General features: G+C 40.7%; 1 protein-coding gene across 1 annotated transcript in view; it reads right to left on the bottom strand.

Moving 5' to 3' along the window:
• Positions 1 to 6,015: 6,015 nt before the first annotated feature.
• LOC103272114 (protein kinase C epsilon type) overlaps positions 6,016 to 20,432 on the bottom strand; it is a 394,670-nt gene continuing 380,253 nt past the window's right edge. The window contains exons 7-11 of the mRNA XM_008069595.2: positions 15,731 to 15,873; positions 12,734 to 12,830; positions 9,654 to 9,853; positions 6,437 to 6,610; positions 6,016 to 6,252 (exon numbers count right to left, since the gene is read on the bottom strand). Coding sequence (XP_008067786.2) covers positions 6,181 to 6,252; positions 6,437 to 6,610; positions 9,654 to 9,853; positions 12,734 to 12,830; positions 15,731 to 15,873 — 686 coding nt within the window. The 3' untranslated portion in view covers positions 6,016 to 6,180. The remainder of the gene's footprint in view (positions 6,253 to 6,436; positions 6,611 to 9,653; positions 9,854 to 12,733; positions 12,831 to 15,730; positions 15,874 to 20,432) is intronic.

Below are 20,432 nucleotides of genomic sequence, written 5' to 3'. Positions count from 1 at the left end.
TGATCTCCTTTCTGTGACCGGCTGGAGCACTGCTCACCCATCTACACAGCCACACCCCACCGCACACACGCATAGCCACCATTCCTCCACAAGAGAATAGAGCTTATCCATCACCCCGATTAGTTCGACCAAAGCCATACCATAAAAGTCTTGTTCCATCCAGCAGTGATTCACACACCACAGGCCCTCACTTGAGATGTGTTCATTGGCTGCCTGGAAGAAATTGCACTGTTGCTCAGTCCACCACCCGACCAGGATGGTCTTCAGAAGAGAGGAAGTAGAATTCCCTGGAATGTGATTCTATTGATAATTGATTCTGCCAGCACTGAGCCTGTAACCTCTACCACCATCTCATTTCCCTGAAACCTGTTACAAAATTACTGAGGTTATCTCTGTTTGAAATCTTTTATTGATTTTTCAGGTGGCTGCCTGACCCAAAAGCCAATGCATTGAGTTGAGCATCTCAATCTACTCTTGTGAAGCCCTCAACACAAATCCGGCTACACACTCCCACTCCGCCACAATCCTGTTATCTCAGACAGCGTGGTCTGATAGGAAAGAGACCCACACTTCATTCAACTGCTTTCTCAGCTCTTTTCGACTTAATCTGGCATAGTCATCTCTTTAAAAAAAAAATCGACCAATGGCCTAATTTTCACTGTTTTTTTTTCTTTAGTGTTTGCTGTCCTTCAGCATGAACAGTCAAAATAAACAGAGTTTCTTGAAACTACACTTTTTCTCCTCCCTTGTCAACACAAGGCAGTTAGTTCTCAGCAGTTCTCCCTACACTCACGCAGATTTTTAAAATGCATTTGAAAACATCTCCAGTGGCTTTTTAAGGATTTTTCCATGCTGCCTTTTCCCCAGGGCACTGAGGGAGGTTGGCCAAGGGAGATTCTCTAGGAGTTCACCCCTTGTTTCCTTTGCAGCAAAGCCCTCCACGGTTTGGCTTCCCAGGCCTGGCAGGAAATGCCAGAGGGTGGGGGATGGGTAGGATTGTGTAGCGATGAACATTTTTTTAAAGAGAAAAAACAACAAAAAAAAGAAAAGCATGAAATTATTCCATACAGGTTTTGGAAAGAATGGTTTTCAACAATGTGGATCCTGAATACAAATACACAGGATCTAAAAATCTGGGAATTTTATTTCCTGTGACTTCAGAAACAGAAGGAAAAACAAGCCTACCACTCAGTGGTCCCTCTGTCCCTCATAGTCAATGCACGGATAGGACTCTGAAGTTCCTTCTCCCCCTAAGTCCTGACCAAGCCCAAGTCTTCCAGAGCCCGACAGCTCAGTGAGAAAGGTTCACAGCCTTACCTGCCCCTCTACCCATCAGCATCTGATCTTGCAGATTCAGGAATTTCTCTCCTTATTTTCTAAATACTCTTCCCCTTTCTCCCTCTCCTTCCTTGGTGTGGTTCGGTTACTATCATTTCCTTGGAAGAAGAGGAGACAAAAAGAATTGGGAAGTCTAGCACTGGAAAACTAATAAAAATGAGACCTGGAAAACATTTCTAGTCATGAGTCATCTCTTTGTTCCTACCGTCTTCCACACGCTATTCATGTTTCCAGGTCTAGTTTATGGTCTACCTCTGCCAGGAAGCCTTCCTGATTGCCTCCTGTAGAACTTTAAATGGATTGCCTATGTGGCTCCACCCCTTGCATGTCTATTTCTCCACTAGACAGTAAACTCCGTGAATTCAGGGTTGGTACGTTTTTAGCTTTGTAGCCCCAGAGTCTAGCACATGGCAGGTGCTCAATAATAAATATGTATGCATTCACTGAAATGATAAGCTATGACTTTTTTTTGAGCAAGAAACAACTGTGTGTGTATGACAAAATACACACTTTTTTCTCATAAAAAAAGAAAATATGAAATGCTACTGACAGTAAGTATCATCCATGTAAAAGTCATCTGGCAGTATTAAATACAAAAATTGTAGTTTCTCATCCGTATCAATAGATATAATAATTCTTTATGGCTATGACAGATTTTATGAGTGTTACACCTTTAAAAAATAAGAATTATGTCTAGGGTTTTGTAGTTGTAAGAGGGAGGACCTGGGACAAATGAGACTACTCCATCTTGGCTGCAATCAGATGTCCCTAAGCTCCCTTTCCAGACCTTATGCTTTGACAGTGGATTAAATTAAGTTCTGTAGAATTCTGTACTTAGTTCAAGTTACTCTAGCATCCCAAAGAGCCCGCAGCAGAGTGAGAACTCAAGCCAATCATTACTGGCTTGAATTAGATTTAAATTAAAGTTATTGGCTTAATTTATAGGCCTGTCTGACTTTTCTCACTAGCTCTGGAAAGCTGGAGCCATTTCATTTGCTTTTTGCCCTTCCAGATCTCATGAAAAATGATGGAGCGCATGAGCTAAGGCAGGTGGGTTCAATGCAGAAAAGCCCAAATTTCTTTTTAGCTGTAACTTGGTCATTTGATGGGCCATGGGGACTCGACTTGAATCTGACTATGACATCATGACTGATGCTAATGGATTTGCACAATCACTGCCATTGGTCACCATATGAGGTATGATGCCTTCAAGTTTCTCATGTCTAAGTTCTGCCAGGTAACTCATAAGTAGTACATCCCCTGAAGCTGTGTGTAATCTATCAGGAAGTTCTCAGAGGACTGTTTCTTCCTACACACTGAAAAATGAAGGCTAACCTAAAAATAATTAAACTCGACTTAACATTATTGCTGCTCTGTGTGTCATAATTAAACAAGAATGAAAGAAATCTTAATAGGATTGCACTCAGGTCTTTGTGTTCCTGAATTGTGTATGAGAGACTTAGTCGAAACCAGGTTTTAGGTGGCTCAGAGGAACTGTGCTTTGTTTTCAAGAAAAGCGAAACTCCAGCTAGATTGAATTCAATGGTTACCAAACTCTCATTCTCACCCAAATCCTGTCCAGGTCCTCCCTAACCTTCATAGTCTGGTTTGAGACCCCTTCCTCAAGTAGACCCTAAGGAACACCCCTCTCCTGAGTACTCTTGTTTTGAATACCCCTGCCCAGAATGTAAATATTCAATACCGTTTGCTGCTCTCTGTTTTCTTGTGGAAGTTAGCATAACCTCTCAATCCCATATTCAATAAACCCCTCCACTTGAGAATCATCTTCCTTTTTGCTGATAACCCCACACCCAGCACCTATCTCTGAGTCAGGTGAATAATAGCTACTCTTTAAAATCATGACTATTAGTTGTCATAGGAAACATTATATTTTTTTTAAGTTAAGATGGGGGTTTGTGAAATGATTCTTTTCAGGTACCTTTTATAAGCACGTTAAGGTCCTTTGGTGAGGTTAAAATATGATTCACTTTAGAAAAATGAATCTGTTGTATAAAGCAAGTTATTCTAAATAGTGGTGGTATGGAAGAGGTGGTACAAAGTTGCTCCTGTAACTGGCTACCTGACACTGGCTTGAAAGTTAGTAAGTCTCTAAATTACAGAGAAAGCTTCTTCTCTCCCCATCCTCACCCTTCAGCCACCCAGATCCTAGTAACCATGTCTGTTTTATCATTATTCTGTCACAAAGGAAATCCATAGTGTCATTCAACACCATTTTGTGCTCCAGAAGCTGGACACAACAAAGAACCTCCGTCTTGATATTACACAGTGCACAAAAGAGAACATGACTGACATTGAAGACATCCATTCCCACTCCCTCATTCACTCACCAAGCTGACCTTCAACTGGGGCTTCCCAAGATGCACCATGTACAGGGGTCCCACAGAGTCCTCAAAACTAAGACTGAACCCTTCTTAGGATGTTGGACCTCTTGGCCATGTGTCCAGAGAAAGAATCTAGTGTGACTCCTAGCCGAAGAAACCTCTTCAGACAGTAAGAGGGCTGGCTACCTGCTGGGAACAGGAGAAGTGGGAGGGCTCCCCCACAGAGGGAACCCTGTGCTGAGTCAGGCACAAGAAAGTGGAAATGTGATATCAGAGCAATGGCCCACTGGCTTGGGAGTCCGTCCCAGAGACTGCATGAGATGCCAGGTCTGACTCTGAAAACATGGAGTATCTGTGGGCAAAATAATTTTACTTTTCTGAATCCCAGTCTTCTCACTGGTACCAAAAAAGTTTAAAAAGTGGCTTTAAAAATAATCTTCCAAGTCTCTAATTCTGGCAGTGAGTATCTACAAGGTTCCTTTTATAAGCAAGTTAAGATACTGTGATAGGCATCATGGAAGAAGGATACACAGGAAATAACACATTTCTCATTAACTTAGAATGATGGTCTAGGGGAGAAAAGAACATTAACTCCATCACTGTGCCTCAACTATCATGCTAAACTCTGAATATATACAAGGGGGTCCCCAAAACCCCAGAACTTATTTGTAAAAAATTACATATTTATTCTTACATGTTTAAACTTAAATCACCTTCAAAGTACTCTCCGTGTGATGCAATACACTTATTGAGACACTTTTCCACTGCTCAAAACAGTTTCTGAGCTTGTCAATTTTGATGTCTGTAAGTGCTTCTGTCGTTTTTTGTTTCGCCTCTTTTACATCAGCAAAACATTTCCCTTTGAGGACTTTTTTCATCCAGGGAAACAAAAAAGGTCGCTTGTGGTGAGATTGGGTGAATAGGGAGGGTGGGGCATGGATGGGGGTCATGCTGTTTTTGGTAACAACAACAACAACAACAACAACAAAAACCTGTTAAACACTCAGCATGGTCTAGGCAGGTATGTTCATAAATCATCCATCATGAAATGGGCAAATGTGTTGAAACAATCACCCCCCGAAAAATTCACTGAAGCCGAACACAGCGTCTCACAACACTGCTAGCTGGTACACGGATGCCGATGGGTTCCTAGAACTCTTACCTAGCAGGGGAAGCCTGTACTACAAGGGTCCTCCCCTCCAAATGATAATTCCAGTTTTGTTCTTGGGCCGCCCTCGTACATATACACACTATCACATAAATATTAGGCATTATACAACATATATTAAAAAACGAGAATAGCTAACAAGTCCAACACTTGTTCAGAAAAAGGTATAAGTTGTTATTAAGTGGGGTTCTCAAAGGAAAGTTTCAGAGACAAAGAAACACAAGTATCCTTGAAGGATAAACAGAATGATTTCCAGATTTTCAGAAGATATTGCTTATTCTCCTGAGAGATCAGAATTAGAGGAAAAATTCCATTGGGTCAGTGTTCCTTAGTGTGGAATGGATGGTGGGGGGGGGGCTTGGAATCAAATAAGTTGGGAAAAAGTAGATTAAAACTATGGTAATTTTTTTCATCGCATATCTCCTCCAGGACTCCAATAAATGTATGTTGAGACTCTCTAAGAGAGGTCAAGATTATAGTAACTCCAACTACGGGCCTACCGAGTCCTTTATTCTTGCAGCTTCTCCAGTGATCAGGGTTTTGCAAAATAATCTTTGGGAAACAGTGGACCAGAGAGACCATGGGCTTCCTGAGGCCAGGAGCTGGTCTTCTTTACCACTATATCTCTAGCACCTGGCGCACGGGAAGGATTCAATGAAATATAATAGAATAAAAAATGTTTTAAATGATCAAATGAGAAATTGCTGAAGTGGCAAGATCAGCATTGCAATGACATAGAGGTGAATATATGCCCAGGAGCAAGACATCTCTCCATGATGCCACCCTCACTGTCTGGGCTCTACATGGGCACAGGCGAGAGTTTCAGATGAGGTCATCTTTGCCTTCTCAAGAAGCCAAATGCTACAAATCCATAATGAACCTAAAAGACTTTAACTCCTGCCCACTCCTAAAAGGATAAAATAAGCGCTTCAGGAAGAATGTCCACATTTGTTTTCTTTACTAAGAACAAGTAACATCAGTCATGATACTCGTGTCAGACTCCACTCCGTAGTTACAGATCATCTCTGTTTCTTTACTGCCACCTTCTGGTTCCCAGGCACCTACATAGTACACTTAGAACACCTTACATTCATATTTCACTATGGAATTTTAAGCACTGGTTCACATCCTTTGTCTCAGATGACATTACACAAGTTAGAAGTGGTAAGGGTTGGCCTTTACTCTTTTTCATTTGACCCAAAAGTAACATAGAAGTTAAGTGATTTGATCAGTGATAGAAAGTTAGGAGGAGAGCAAGGACTGACTAACCAACCACACCCACTGGTTTTTCCAAGGAGCACGCATTGGGTTTAGCCCTTTGGTTTTGTCCCGCTATATTTGCAAAGAGTTCCTCTGCTCTGTCATCCCTTTGCAAGCACAACCTTGAATGAAAAGCTCCCCGTCCTTAAATAAGATGATGCTATTCAAATATACCTTGATATTTTCAAGGGTGAAATCCAGTCTACTTTACAAAATCTTTGGGAGAACAGCATAGAGAGTCTAAAATTATCTGCCATTCAAGATACCATAATGTCCTACAGTGCTACCCAAGATGGTGGTCAGTCAGTCAGCTTCTTCCTAAACATACCTTGGTCTGGAAGCAGCAATAGAGTTGGGTTAGGTACGGGTGTTTCCGTGCCAGAGCCAAAATCCTCTTCTCTGTCATGGTGCAGTCCACATCATCATCCTGAAGGATGACATCCTTCTTCAAGACCTTCACAGCATATACTTCATCCTTGCCCTTGAGTTCTGCCAACATGACCTGCAATCAATCAATCACATCCATCAATCTATGCATGTATGGAACTGTAAGAAGAAGCACAGTTAATAGCAAATATCTTAAAAACTAATTTACTTTTTTCTTTAATTTTGAATATTATAACAAGCTGGGTACAGTGGTGAGGACCTGTAACCAGCTACTTAGAAAGCTGAGGCTGAAGGATTGCTTGAGTCCAGTTCAAGACCAACCTGGGCAACATAATGAGACCTTGTTTTTCTCTCTCTCTCTGTAAAAAATTATTGTTCAACACAGCAGACAGACAAAGAAGACACAAATATTTCACACAAAAGGAAATACAGCTAAAAAAGAAATGTTCAAGGAAACTACCCGACCATGCGCAGTGGCTCAAGCCTGTAATCCAAGCACTTTGGGAGGCTGAGGTGCAGGGAGTGCCTGAGCCCACAGGTTTGAGAACAGACTGGACAACTTGGCGAGACCTCATCTCTATAATAAATCAAAAAATTAGCTGGGTGTAGTAGCGCATGCCTGTAGTTCTGATTACTTAGAAGGCTGAGGTGGAAGGATCACTGGAACCCAGCAGGTCGACACTGGGGTGGCCGTGAGCAGGCCACTGCACTCCAGCCTGGACGACGGAGTGAGACTCCAACTCACACACAAAAAAACTATTCATTTAAAATAGTTACTATAATTTTTTTATGTTTAATCTTTGGCGCAGTGCCCAGGCACAGAAAAGAGACATTCAATGCATATCTGTTGAATGATTATTTATATGTTCATATATCTTTGTCACACTTACAATAAAATAAATAGTATATCAAATATAGCAATTATTTTTTAATTGAACATTATTTCACAAACATTTTCTACATGGTCTCCATCATAATCATGGTTGTTTATATGCAATTCAAGTAAATATATCACTTATTTCACCATTTCCGTCAAATTAAACACAAACAGTATCTAATAAACATTATATAAATAAATTGCATTGACTATTTTTGTACACAACTTTGCTTTATTTCTTTTGGATTGCATCTTACATCTTAAGGTAGAAAGAGTTAAATATTTTGTACATTTCCTAATTGACTTTCAAGAAGGCTGTGTGATACAATATTCCACTAGCAGTACAGAAGCGTTGTAGTTTCATGTATTTACCAACATTGGGTGATTTCACTTAAAAAGTTTTTTTTGCTCATTTTACAGATGTGAAATGTTACCTGGATGCTGTTTTGCTCTGCAATGACATTTTTAAAAGTACTTCTTTTCTAGCTGTATTTTTCTTTTTGTGTGAATCATTTATGTCTCCTTTGTCTATCTACTGTGTTGTAACATTAATTTCTTATAAATTTGTACATGTTTGACATATAAAGATACTAGCCCTTTACTTTCTGCAAAGGTTTTTCTAAGCCTATTTTATGATTTTCTTTTATTCTCTCCTATTGAAAATAACCATTTCTCTTTATGTAGTTGAATCTGTTCTTGTTTGCCTTTATGGTTTCTTCTGTAACTTTGAAGTTAGAAACACAATTCCTTTTCCAGATAGGCTGTTATTTCATTAAAGTGTTTCTATCACTTGATTTTTTTGGTACCATTTACTGACAAATGTCACACGCCTTTATCTTTTTACATAAATAATTCCTAAGTACAGTATTCCAATGTATGTTGTCAAAGCTAAAAAGCAGCCACTTAGAAACTTGAAGGAATTTGTGATGTTAATTAACCTAAAGACTTTTTGTGAATTTTTTTCCCCTAAGAAACAACCCAGGTGCCCAGGAGTCATCCAAGTCCCCATCCTGCCTACACCAGAGGGAAAGCTGAAAACACTGAGTCTGTCTTATTTAGCCAATCTCTAAAGAATATGACTGCTTCAGCTGTGGCCATTTAAGTCGACTTAGTTCCCTTCCTGCCACAGCAATCTGAGGACCAGATGGGAGCAGGTGAGCCATCTAGGAACCAGGTGAGATGGGCCTGCAGTTCAGCCAGCTGATTGGCCTACAGGCTGCTGTTTTCAAGAGCCCAGTTCATGCAAGGGCCTCTCTGCTCTGGAAGGTCCCATCAACTCTCAGACTCAGTTTTGAGAAGAGTCAAGGGATAAGGGACAATCAGAGACCTCAGATGAAATGCTAACCAGCTTCTTCAGCTCTCTATCACTCCATCTTCTTTCTAAGATGTACTGGGATTATTTTCCATCTCACCCAGTCATCAGGTTGTTGGCTGATCACCACGAATACTTTATTGGGCACACTCAATGCTATACTCCACACCACTGTGTTTGTCTCCATGGGGAGCAGGATATGGAGAATGTCACTAAGGACACAGGCCCCCGAACACGAGATGATTATTCACATTCTCAAGAGAATCAAGTGCCAGAAAAATCAGTTAAATAACATTTACCTTCTAAAGCAATATATGCTACACTTGCTTTGAACCCTAAGTTCACTGAGGGCAGAGATTTTAGAGTTCAGTTTCAAAGTCTTCAGAGTGCATTAAAAACAGAACAGCACATACTTGAATATTACACTTATTATATTTTCTATACAGCATGCCCTCACTCACATTTACTAAGTATTAATTAAGTATATCAAGCTACCATCTCATCAATTCCTTCAATCTTCAGCTCACCATTTTAAAAATTAAATGTTACATTAAAAATTTTTATTATGGAATATGTCAAACATAAATAAAGATAATCTGTAGTGACAGGGGGAGAAAACAGAATTTCAGATGGATCTCAGAAGGAGGGAAGGCATAATGATCACACAAAGAACTTTAAATTTTTGAAAGCACTTTCTCACCTACTATCTCACCTGATTCATGTCTCTATTTGACAAATGAGAAAAACTCAATTCTAAAGAGGTTAAATCACTACACTAAAGTCCCATAGCAAATGAACAGCAGGGCTCTTGGCCTCAGGTCATTTGCACTCACCATAACAAGGAATATAGAAAAACAAAACAAAACAAAACCATGCTGCAATGTTCCTCTCTTAATTTGAGATCAAACAGATGAGGCAATGCCAAGGGGTACAGAAACACCAGCAGTGCTACCCATGCGAGCCACAGACCTTTCCAAAGCTGCCTTTGCCCAACACCTTGATGAAGTTGAACTCATCCAGGCCCAGGCGTTTGGCCTGGCCTTGCCGGACTTCGCCGTTTTCGCCAGGGCTCGCCAGCTGGCCATCAGTGGATGACGCTGCCCGGTGCTCCTCCCCTCGATTGTCAAATGACAAGGCCTTCCGGATGTTGTTTTCAAGTTCTTTTAGTTCTAGGGTCAAGGGGAACAAGATACGGCATTAGGGCACACCACATGAGCCCTTCCCATTAGGGCTCAATACTCAGAATTCCCCCTGTGAGCTCTCAGTTCTCTTTTCTGGTTCTTTGTAGGAACAGATCCAGTGTGTCATCCTGTTACATGTTCCTTCATCACCTCAATACACTCTTGTTGGCACTTATGTACAGCAGAGCCCAGATATGCAAAGGTGAGCGGGACTTTGGCCCTGTCCTGTCCTTGTAAACTCCAGATTAACTGGATCTGACCACCTCTCTGAAAGCTCCTTTGGTTAGTAGCTATTCTGTTATTCTAGGTGGAGCACACAAGAATCAGGGCCTTCTCTAGGACTCTGCAGAGTCACAGAGGCAACAGGTACCCTTCAAGTTGCCTTTGAAGATTATTAACAGCGAATCAGAACTGTCATCATAATCATCATTGGCGACGTGATTATTTCAACAATTGAGCCGAGGAAATCTTCACACCTGAAGGTCTTCACTCAGCCCATTGTTGGTGGGTTTATTCTAAATACCTATCTCACACAAGGTTATCATCTAACAAGATGAGCAATGGGCTTATCATTAACAAAGGACTTGCCTCTCTGAGTGACATGCCACAAACTTTATCTCAGGTGGGCAGGAGTTCCTCAGTACAATTTCACAATAGGTGAGACAGCCTTGTGTCCCTCTCTAGAGCATGTGACCTGAATTAACTGTGGGTGATAAGGCTGGGTGATCCTCTGATCTTTTCTGTTTGAAGAAGCTTTACTGTTAGTTACTCATTCACCAGACACGCACTCTCCTGTGTAGAAATAGACTGCTCCAGCGTGATCCAATTTTAAAAGATGCTTGTGAATAACTGAAATTACAGAAGGGGGACGTAGACTATTAACCCTTGGGAATCAGAATCAGGCACAAGTGGCCACATGCTGCTTGACAGAAAGAGAACTTCAGCTTCTTTTCAGAAGGACAAAGCCCCATTTGAGCTCACTCAAAAATTCTGCAGATCATTCCTAGATCTGTAGTTTGACCCCCTGAGACGTGATGGGGCAGTGAGGACAGGGGAGAGGGGGACAACTTCTGAGTCTACAGATATTGCCCACGCCCATGCAGCAGTTTCTAACTATTACTCACTCCTTACTAAGTGTAACTCTTTTTTTTTTGGAAGTAGGATTTATTAAGAGGACAGAAAAGCCCACAGTTGAGGGGACCCAAGGGGGTTGCCCACTAAGTGTAACTTTTTAATCTCGCCACAAAGCTAAAAGTGTCAGTTATTCAGTGGATTTTTGGAAGGCAGAAGGTAGGTGTTTGGTGACACCAACGTTTGAAGAAAATGTTTTTCTATGTGATCTTACAATGGAAGAAAGAGAAACTGTGTCTTATTTCTGTTCTGTAACAACCATGTCTTGCTAGGAAGTCTTTTCCAACCACTTGTGCTCACATCACTGCTGGGACATACGGGTGCTTGTATTGCCGGGGATGAGCAGAGGCCAACAGGTGCTATGTCCTGCCAAGGCCGGACAGCACGTAGGGCAGGTGCCAGGCCTGGAAACCATGGTCTCCTTCACTCTTTCTGGGCTCTCTTTTCCATATGACTCTGTTGCCTTGAAACTTCCAAAGGCAGTTTCAGCACTAACATGGGGAACATGAAAATGTCCACATTGGTAACCGATAATGCCTGCAAGTTTGGAGGTCCCAGAGTAGTCAGGTTATGGGTGAATGGGTCAAATCTTTTTCGGAATGAAGTAGAGTATAAAGACATGGATGGAAGAGGGACTGAGGCCAATTATTTTGTGGCCTCAGGACTGGCACGTGATCCCTAAAGTTGTTTTATTTACTCCTGGGTAAGAAGGGCTGGGTCACAGTGATGACCTCCAGGGAGGGTTTGATGGCAGGGATTCCAAGAGTGGTTCCCTAAGCCAGGAGGGACACCATCTCGTCTTATCACTGACTTAAGTTCTTGACCTGGGAGGAAACCTTTTCAACTCTTTGACCTTCCACTTTCCACCCTGTAACCTGGAGTTATGGATCACCAAAACAGAGTGACTTGAGCATAAAACTAGGCTAATAAATACAAAAGGCACTACAGGAAATCAAGGCACTATTTTTATCCACAGATGGTTATTCCTATTCTGCAGATGCACACAGACTTGCCCTGTGGCGTCTGGTCCTGGTCACCGGAGTGGTAAATTTTAAATGTGTAAGTCTCTCTCAGCCTCAGTACTCCTGCAGGCCTGCAGAATTATTATTATCATATTAACTCTGCAGAACTTATTGTTAGTTGAAGCATATTCAGACAGAAGGAGACAACCTGAGCTGAGCTGCAGGGGGCATTAGGCCTAGACATGCTCCCCGCCCCACTTCTCTCAGTCTCTTCTCTGGTTTCATCTTCCTATCCCACCCAAAGGCAAGAATGGGAAATGTACTCCCCCACCCATCCCCTGACTCAACCGGGGTTCAGGTTTGGGGTAGGATGATGGAGAGGGCTGTCAAGCTCAACACAAATGAGCATCACTAAATGACAGGTCTAGGACCAGACACAGGGGCAGAGTATTAAGGCAAGAAGTTACCCTCTCCTCCCTTATGCTTGTAACCAGGGAAAGAGGCAGGAAGAAATTAATACAACACACTCTTTCCTCTTCTTGTCCTGGCCTGGAAGGAATGTAAGGTAGTCATGGCCATTTAGTACTCAGTCCTTATAAGAAAACCTTATAGAATGAAAGAACAACTATTAAATCAACAGGGAAAGGGTGTCCAAAGACCTTCCAGAGCTGTTGTGCCAGCTAATAAAGTCATTCCTGGGTGAAGAGGCCTCAAAGCCCCTTGGACCATCCAGTGACAGAGCTCACAGGTAAGAGAGCAAATCTGAGGGTCTCACCTTGGTCACAAGGGGAGGTGGGTGCTGACTTGGATCGATCATCTTCAGATGGTGAGCTTCCAGAAGCAGGCTGTGGAGATTCAGCACCAGCAATGAGCTAGAGAGGAGAGAGAAGTAAGAGAGGTATCAGAAGGGAGGGTTGAGAGTGTCCAGAGGTCAAAAGTATCAAGACATTATACAAGAGCTGTAAGAGTTCTTAGAACAGTGTGTGGGTTCCTCCCTTTTGCGGCCATCACCAAAGCAGCCAAAATGAAGTTCAATTCCTTTGTGGCTTCTGACCGAAGCAAGACCACAAAAAGCATTTTAAATGCTCCTTCCCATATTCGTAGGAAGATTATGTCTTCCCCTTTTTCCAAAGAGTTGAGACAGAAGTACAACATTCTACCCAAGCCCATCTGAAAGGATGATGAAATTCAGGTATGCGAGGACACTGTCAAGTCAGCAAATTAGTTAAGTAGTCTAGGTTTACAGGAAAAAATATGTCATCTATACTGAACAGGTGCAGCAGGAAAAAAATTAATGGTACACCTGTCTGAGGGGGCATTCACCCCATCTGGGTATCTATCACTAGGTTAAAATTGGACAGAGACCACAAGAAGATCCTTGAATGGAAAGCAAAATCTCATCAAGCAGGAAAGGAAAAGGGAAAATACAAGGAAGAAACAATTGAGAAGATGCAGAGATGAAGTAATCTCATATACAACTTTCATTACAAACCACTGAAATGAGAAAAAAAAGAGAGAGAGTTCTTGGTGCCCAGTGGCACTTGCTGAATTAATATTCTGGAAGCACAGACTCAAGGTTTCATTTGCCAATTAAAGGAAGAAAACAAGAGACTTCAGCCTGTTCAATTTTTATTCTATCCAAATACAACTGACCTTTCTAAGCAAAGCTCCAGTCCCATCTCTTCCAGAAAGCCTCCCTCTGCTTATCTAAGTAATGCAAGTTATCCCATCCAAAGCGATATGACACTTGTCTCTAACACCTGCCTGGCACTCAGTCATGATCTAATTCAGCTTTATATAGTTAATATCTTTAGGTATATATTGTGAGGGGTTCTCTACTCAAGTAGACTATAGATTCTTTGGAGGTAAGACTCTATCCAACACTTTTATTTTGCCCCTTGTGACTTAAACAAAGTAATACATGTTATTGATGATGTTCAATCAATATTTTGAGATGTATTGAGATTTGTTGGCAAATTTTAATAGAACATCCCCTCAATGAAGTTTATTTCTTGGCATATCTGTATTGAAGAACCATTAACATCAGCAGTTTAAGATCACAAGCACGTCTGCTCCCTCTTACCCTTGGACCCATTGTGTGCATGTGTCCTTTCTGGGTGATAGGATATTTGCAAGGGCAACATGAGGGTCACCCAAAGCAAGTCTGATATTCCTGCAAAGAAGCCTTTGTAGCTTCTGTCCAAGGGAACTTCTCTCTCATCCTCTCATGCTGACTTGAGCTACAACTTGGTTTTTTCCAGCTTTTTCATCAGAAGCCTCACAGCAATAAAAATATCAGGACTACAGTCTTTTTGGCTTTTTGCCCTGCCCCTTCCTGACTTTCTTCTTAACACCGGGATTCCCTAAATCCAAGACAGGAAGACAGTGCCTTACTGCTTGCATTATAACCCGTACAAATACAGGGGAGAGGACCGGTGCTGAGTTTTCTTTCAAATGTTTCATGACAAAGATGTTGTCTTAATTTACTTTTAACCGGGAATAAAAACCACATCTCCTGAAAAGGGTTCTCTCCAGGGTTCATGAATGTGCCCACCTAACATTGCCATCACAGAGTGCCCTTCAGTGGGGCCCTGGCATTTTTGGGTACTGACATTCTCCATACAATTCTGGTGCATTGGGCCAACAACTGAGGTCCCGTTACAACTGACAGGATTTATAGAACCGAGTGTCACCGAAAGCACAAAATCTCATAGTTAACCAGGGAGAAGAGAATTTTTCCTGCAATCCTTGCAGAAAAAGCTTTGCTTACTGAGAATGCAGAGGAGAAGTTTAAGAAAATGAAAACAATCCAATCTTTCCCATGCAAGGGAGAAGACTCTTCTGGAAGGCACCTGGGGAGAGACACAGGCAAGTTCTAATATGAGAAGCTGACTAGGAGGCGTAGGGCCATTCAGGTCTTTGAGGGCAAGATTTTGAGATAACATTTAGGAGACAGGATGGTAGAGGTACATCCGAATCAGACTTACTTTTCTAGTGAGTAGCTTAAGACTGTTTGACACTTTCCAATGAAGACCACTCCCCACTGCATCCCTCACTAGGATTTCTTGCCCGGTTAACATGGTTCTGATTTTCTTGTACAAGTTACTTTGCAAGACCTATTACATTTTCTAGGCTAGGAGCCAAGGCTACAGAAGGGCCTGCAAACAAGATGCTGTGGATGCCTTTCACTCTATGTCTATCTGTGGGCCCTGACTTACCAAAATAACATTTTACCAAATGGATCTCTTTCTACTGATCTTCAGAATGTCACAGGGGGTTTTGGTCTCCAAAGAATGGCCCAAATGTTTCATGTCATGGAACACTAACAATATTCCCTGGGCAGCTCAGCGCTGGTACTGTCACAGATCTTCTTGGCTTCCTCCCTAACAAAGCATGTGATCCCAGCTCTTTTCATTCATTTATCCTTATTATAAAGATACCAGGGGCAAAGTTCAGACATTGACATTGCTTTCATGTCAGTTCTGGAGGCACATAGTCTAGAGTTGTTAAGATTTTTCCTGAAGAATTCTAAAGACCTCATCTCAAAGCTTATGTTTCTCTGGTGAACACAACCCTTGAGGTTTGCTACATTTTCACCCCCACTTTCAGGGCTGAAGGAGACTTTCATGTTACCTGCCTGGCCTCTCTTTTTCTTTAAGCACGTGCCTCAAACTCAGGAATCTTATAAACTCACTCCAGCGGACTCTCCGGAAGCCAGCACAGAGACACTAGTCCAGAAAGCGTCCAGAAGCACTGCCAGATACCCGGTTACCTTTTTCCTCCTCTGGCCACTGTTGGTGATCTTGTCTGGAGTGACGCCTAGGTCAGCCAGTACTTTGGCGATGCCTCTAGCATCCACTCCACAGTTGGGAGCCACATTGGTCTCACACCGACGATGAACGTTCATTTTGCAGACTGCAGGGAGATGTGGAGAAGAGATAGAGAGTTTAGGGCCTAAAACATTACTTTTTTCCTCTTTGACGGCATCATGTGTTCATGAAGTATTACATGTTCATTTGCTATGGAATTTGGAAAATGCAGAAAAACTAAAAGCGAAAAGGAAAACCACCCATCATCCCATCACATAGAACCAAAATCGTTCTTTAAACCATCTCGCAGAGATAACCGCTATTTCTAGTTGCTTTCTTCCAGCCACTCCTTCCACATATATTAAAGACAGACAAATAAATATCACATTTAAATTTCCTTCTGGGGAGCAGAATACTAACTCTAGAAGAACTTAATACCTGTCTCTGAAATAAGTTAATTCGAATTCTGGGCCCCAGTGGATCACTTATACGCAGTCTACTCCATTATTCTGCTAAAATGTTAAAATATTATGGAGAGAAGAATGTCCACGGTTGCACCTCTAAGGCCCCTTTCAGATCTGCGGTCTGAATTCAATGAGTGCCTTGTTTTGTCCATGTTACTTAGTTATCATCCTTGGTGTGGGACATCAAAGGTGTGGGACATCAAAGGTGGAAACATAAACTGCTCAATTCCAGTATGGAACTAAGAAGCTTAGCAGTCAGCATTTCATTCTAACAAGTACAAAGCTGAACAAACTACAAAATCAACTGCTCATCTTAGATCCATCTGTGAAGAGAGATCACAGGGCAAACTGCTTCCCCCAAAATTGGACAGACAGCCAGGAATCGCAACTTACTGGAGCAGAAACCCCTGCAGGAACAGTGCCAGGGTGAAAAAACATGAACTGTAACTGACAAATTGCTGGGGACTTGGTGCAGGCAAATGTGAGAGTCAAAAAGTCTAGAGGGACCCAGTCACCGAGTTTACATGCTTTTGTGCAGTCTACCTCCAGGAGCTCAACCAGATTCTCAAAGGAAATGCAAAAGAAACTCCCTTCAGGCTTTCAGCAGGGGGAGAAGGAAAAAGAACCATTGTTAAAATAGCCAGAGTATTCTGCTCTTTTTAACAAGAACTTCCCCTAGGAGAAATTATTTTATCAGAGCTTAAACTATTGAGGTTTTATCAGATCCTAACTGATCTGGGAGAAAGGAAATGCCCAACTCGAACCCACTCTAGTCATCTGTCTCATTAAGATCAGGGAGGGACTGAGAAGCACTTGTGAAACTCACAGTTCAAAGGCATAGGCTCACTCAAAGATCTCATCATAGGACTAGAGCATGCCTTCCCTCCCTACACACCTTACTTCTTTCTCACATTACTAAAGGCCTACTTGCTGCAGTTCTTTTCACCCAGTACATAGTGTCTGGCTATCAAGAAAAAAATTACAAGGCATACTAAAAGGGAAAGAATACAGATTGAAGAGACAGAGCAAGCACCGGGACTAGACTCATATGGCAAGGATGTTGGAATTATCAGATTGGGGATTTAAAACAACTATGAATAACATACTAAGAGCTCTAATGGATAAAGTACACAGCATGTAAGAACAGAAGGGTGATGATATAAGCAGAAAGATGGAAACTCTAAGAAAGAATCAAGAATAAATGCTAGAGATCAAAAACAGAAATGAAGAATGCTTTTCATGGGCTTATTAGAAGACGGGACACAGCTGAGGAAATAATTTCTGAGCTTCAGGATATAGCAATAGAAACTTCAAAACTGCAGAAATTAAGAGAATGAATACTGAAAAAATTATCCCAGGACTATGTGATATACACAAAAAGTGTAACATGTGCATAAAGAAACTACCTGAAGGAGAAGAAAGAGAGAAAGGAACAGAAGACATATTTGATACAATAATGACTGAGGATTTCCCCAAATTAATGTTAGAAACCAGACCACAGACCCAGGAAGCTTGAAGAACACCAAGCAGGATAAGTGCCCCCCAAAATTATACTTACATGAATCATTTCTAAACTACAGAAAAAGTAAAGATTTTTTTTTTTAATGCACAAAGAAATCAGAGGGGAAAAAAATCTTACCTATACGGGGGAAAAAAAAAGAAGTAAGAATTACATCTGACTTTTCCTCAGAAACCATGCCATCAAGAAGAGAGCAAATTGAAATATTGAAAATATTGCAATAAAAAACCCCACCAACCTAGAATTCTCTACCCTGAAAAATTGTCCTTCAAATATGAAGGAGAAACAAAGACTTCCTCAGATTAAAAAAAAAAGAAAAGAAGGAATTTGTGGACCTGCCTTGCAAGAAATGTTAAAAGAAGTTCTTCAGAGAGAAGACAAATGACATAGCTCAAAAACTTAGATCTACATAAAGAAAGAAAGAATAGGTAAAGAAAGGCAAAGAAGTGGAGGCAAAGTAAAAACTTTTATGCTTAACTGATTTAACAGATAATGGCCTGCTCAAAATAATAATACAAACAATATAATGATTTTGTGTATTTGTATATATATGCTAGGTGTGCTTATGTGTAAGTAAAATAAATGACAGCAATGAGACAAGGGATGAAAGGGAGGAATTAGGATTCTTTTGTTATTATAAGGTACTTGTACTACCATGAAGCAGTATAGTAATTATTTGAAAGTGGATTTGGATTAGTCATAAATGCATATTTCAAACTCTAGAGCAAGAACTAGACTAAGTAAAAAAAGAAAGTATAACTGATATACTAAGAAAGGAGAGAAAATGTAATCACATAGAATGCCCAATTAAAACCACAAAAGGCAAAAAAATAGAAGACAAAAATGGGAACAAAGAACAAAGGCAACAAATAGAAAACCATATCAAGTGTGGTAGATATTAACCAGCTATATCAATTATCCTTCCTAATGTCAATGGTCTAAATGCACCAATCGAAAAAAGAGTTTGCCAGAATGGATCAAAAAACAGACCCAACTATATGTTATCCACAAGAAACTCACTTTATATACAAAGATACATATAGATTACAAGCAAAGACATGAATCAAGATATGCCATACTAACACTAATAAAAAGAAAACAGGAATAGCTACATTAATTTAAGACAGAGCAGACTTCAGAATAAAAACAGTTATCAGGGATAAAGGGGTCAGCTCTCCAAGAAGATATAATCTTTAATGCATATGCATCTAACAGAGAATTGAATTAAGTGAGGCAAAAACTAATAGAAATACAAGAAAAAGTAGATGATTTCCCTATTATAGTTGAAGATTTCAACACTATAGAAACGAACAGATCTCATAGGCAGAATATTAGTAAGAACATAGTTGAATCAACAGCAACTGGATATAACTGACATTTATCGACAACTTTATTCAGCTAACAGCAGAATATACATTCTTCTCAAGTTCACATTCACCAAGAGAGGCCACATTCTGGGTCATAAAACGCACATTAAGAAACTGGAAAGAACCGAAATCATATAATGTCTCCTTTCAGAACACAATGGAATTAAACTGGAAACCAATAACAAAAAGATAGCAGAAAAATTCCAAAATTCTTGAAGATTAAACAACATACCACTAAACAGCATATGTATCAAGAGAAATATCAAGAGAAGTTTAAAAATACTTTGAATTAATTAAACTAAAAACACAACATCAAAATTAGTGGGACATGGCAAAATCAATGCTTAGAAATTTGTAGCACTGAATGCATATATTAGAAAAATTATCTAAAAATCAATAATCTAAGCATGTCTCTTAGGGAACTAGAAAAAGAAGAGCATATTAAATCCAAAGTAGGAAGGAGAAAGAGAAATAATGAGAATCAGAGCAGAAATCAATTGAATTAAAAACACAAAATTAATAGAGAAAAATCAACAACCAAAAGCTGATTCTTTGAAAAGATCAATAAATCAATAAGGCTCTCTAGTCAGTCTAACTAAAAAAATAAAAAAGATAGAAAAGACACAAATTGTTAACATCAGAAATGAAAGAGAGGACATCACTATAGACCCTATGGACATTAAAAAGAAAAATGAAGAAATATTATGAACAACACTATGCCCACAGATTTTATAACCTACATAAGGGATCAATTCCTTAAAAGACAAAATCTGAGCCAGGCTGGGTGGGTCAGCCTGTAATCCCGCACCTTTGGGAGGCTGAGGTGAGTAGATTGCCTGAGCCCACGGGTTTGAGACCCGCCTGGGCAGCGAGACCTCATCTCTACAATAAATAAAAAAATCAGTCGGGCGTGGTAGCGCATGCCTGCAATTCCGGTTACTTGGGAGGCTGAGGCGGAAGGATCGCCGGAGCCCAGCAGGTCGAGGCTGCGGTGGCCGGGAGCGGCCACTGTACTCCAGTCTGGACGACAGAGCGAGACTCCAACTCAAAACAAAACAAAACAAACAAACAAACAAACAAAAAGACAAAATCTGCCAAAAACTTGCACCAGAAGAAACTGGCAATATGAATAGGCTTAACTAGTAAAGAAATTGAATGAACAATTAATAACCTTCTAAAACAGAAAGCATTAGGCCCAAATGGTGAATACTACCAAACATTAAGGAAGAAATTGTATCAATTCTCTATCATCTCTTCCAGAAGCTAGAAACAGAGGACATGCATTGTAACTCATTTTATGAGGCCACTGTTACCC

Source organism: Carlito syrichta, unplaced genomic scaffold (genome assembly GCF_000164805.1).
Source record: "Carlito syrichta isolate Samal-C Ts95f unplaced genomic scaffold, Tarsius_syrichta-2.0.1 Scaffold312132, whole genome shotgun sequence".
NCBI lineage: Eukaryota > Metazoa > Chordata > Mammalia > Primates > Tarsiidae > Carlito > Carlito syrichta.
The sequence above is the reverse complement of the archived record's forward strand: the minus strand, read 5'-3'. Positions and strand labels throughout refer to the sequence as shown.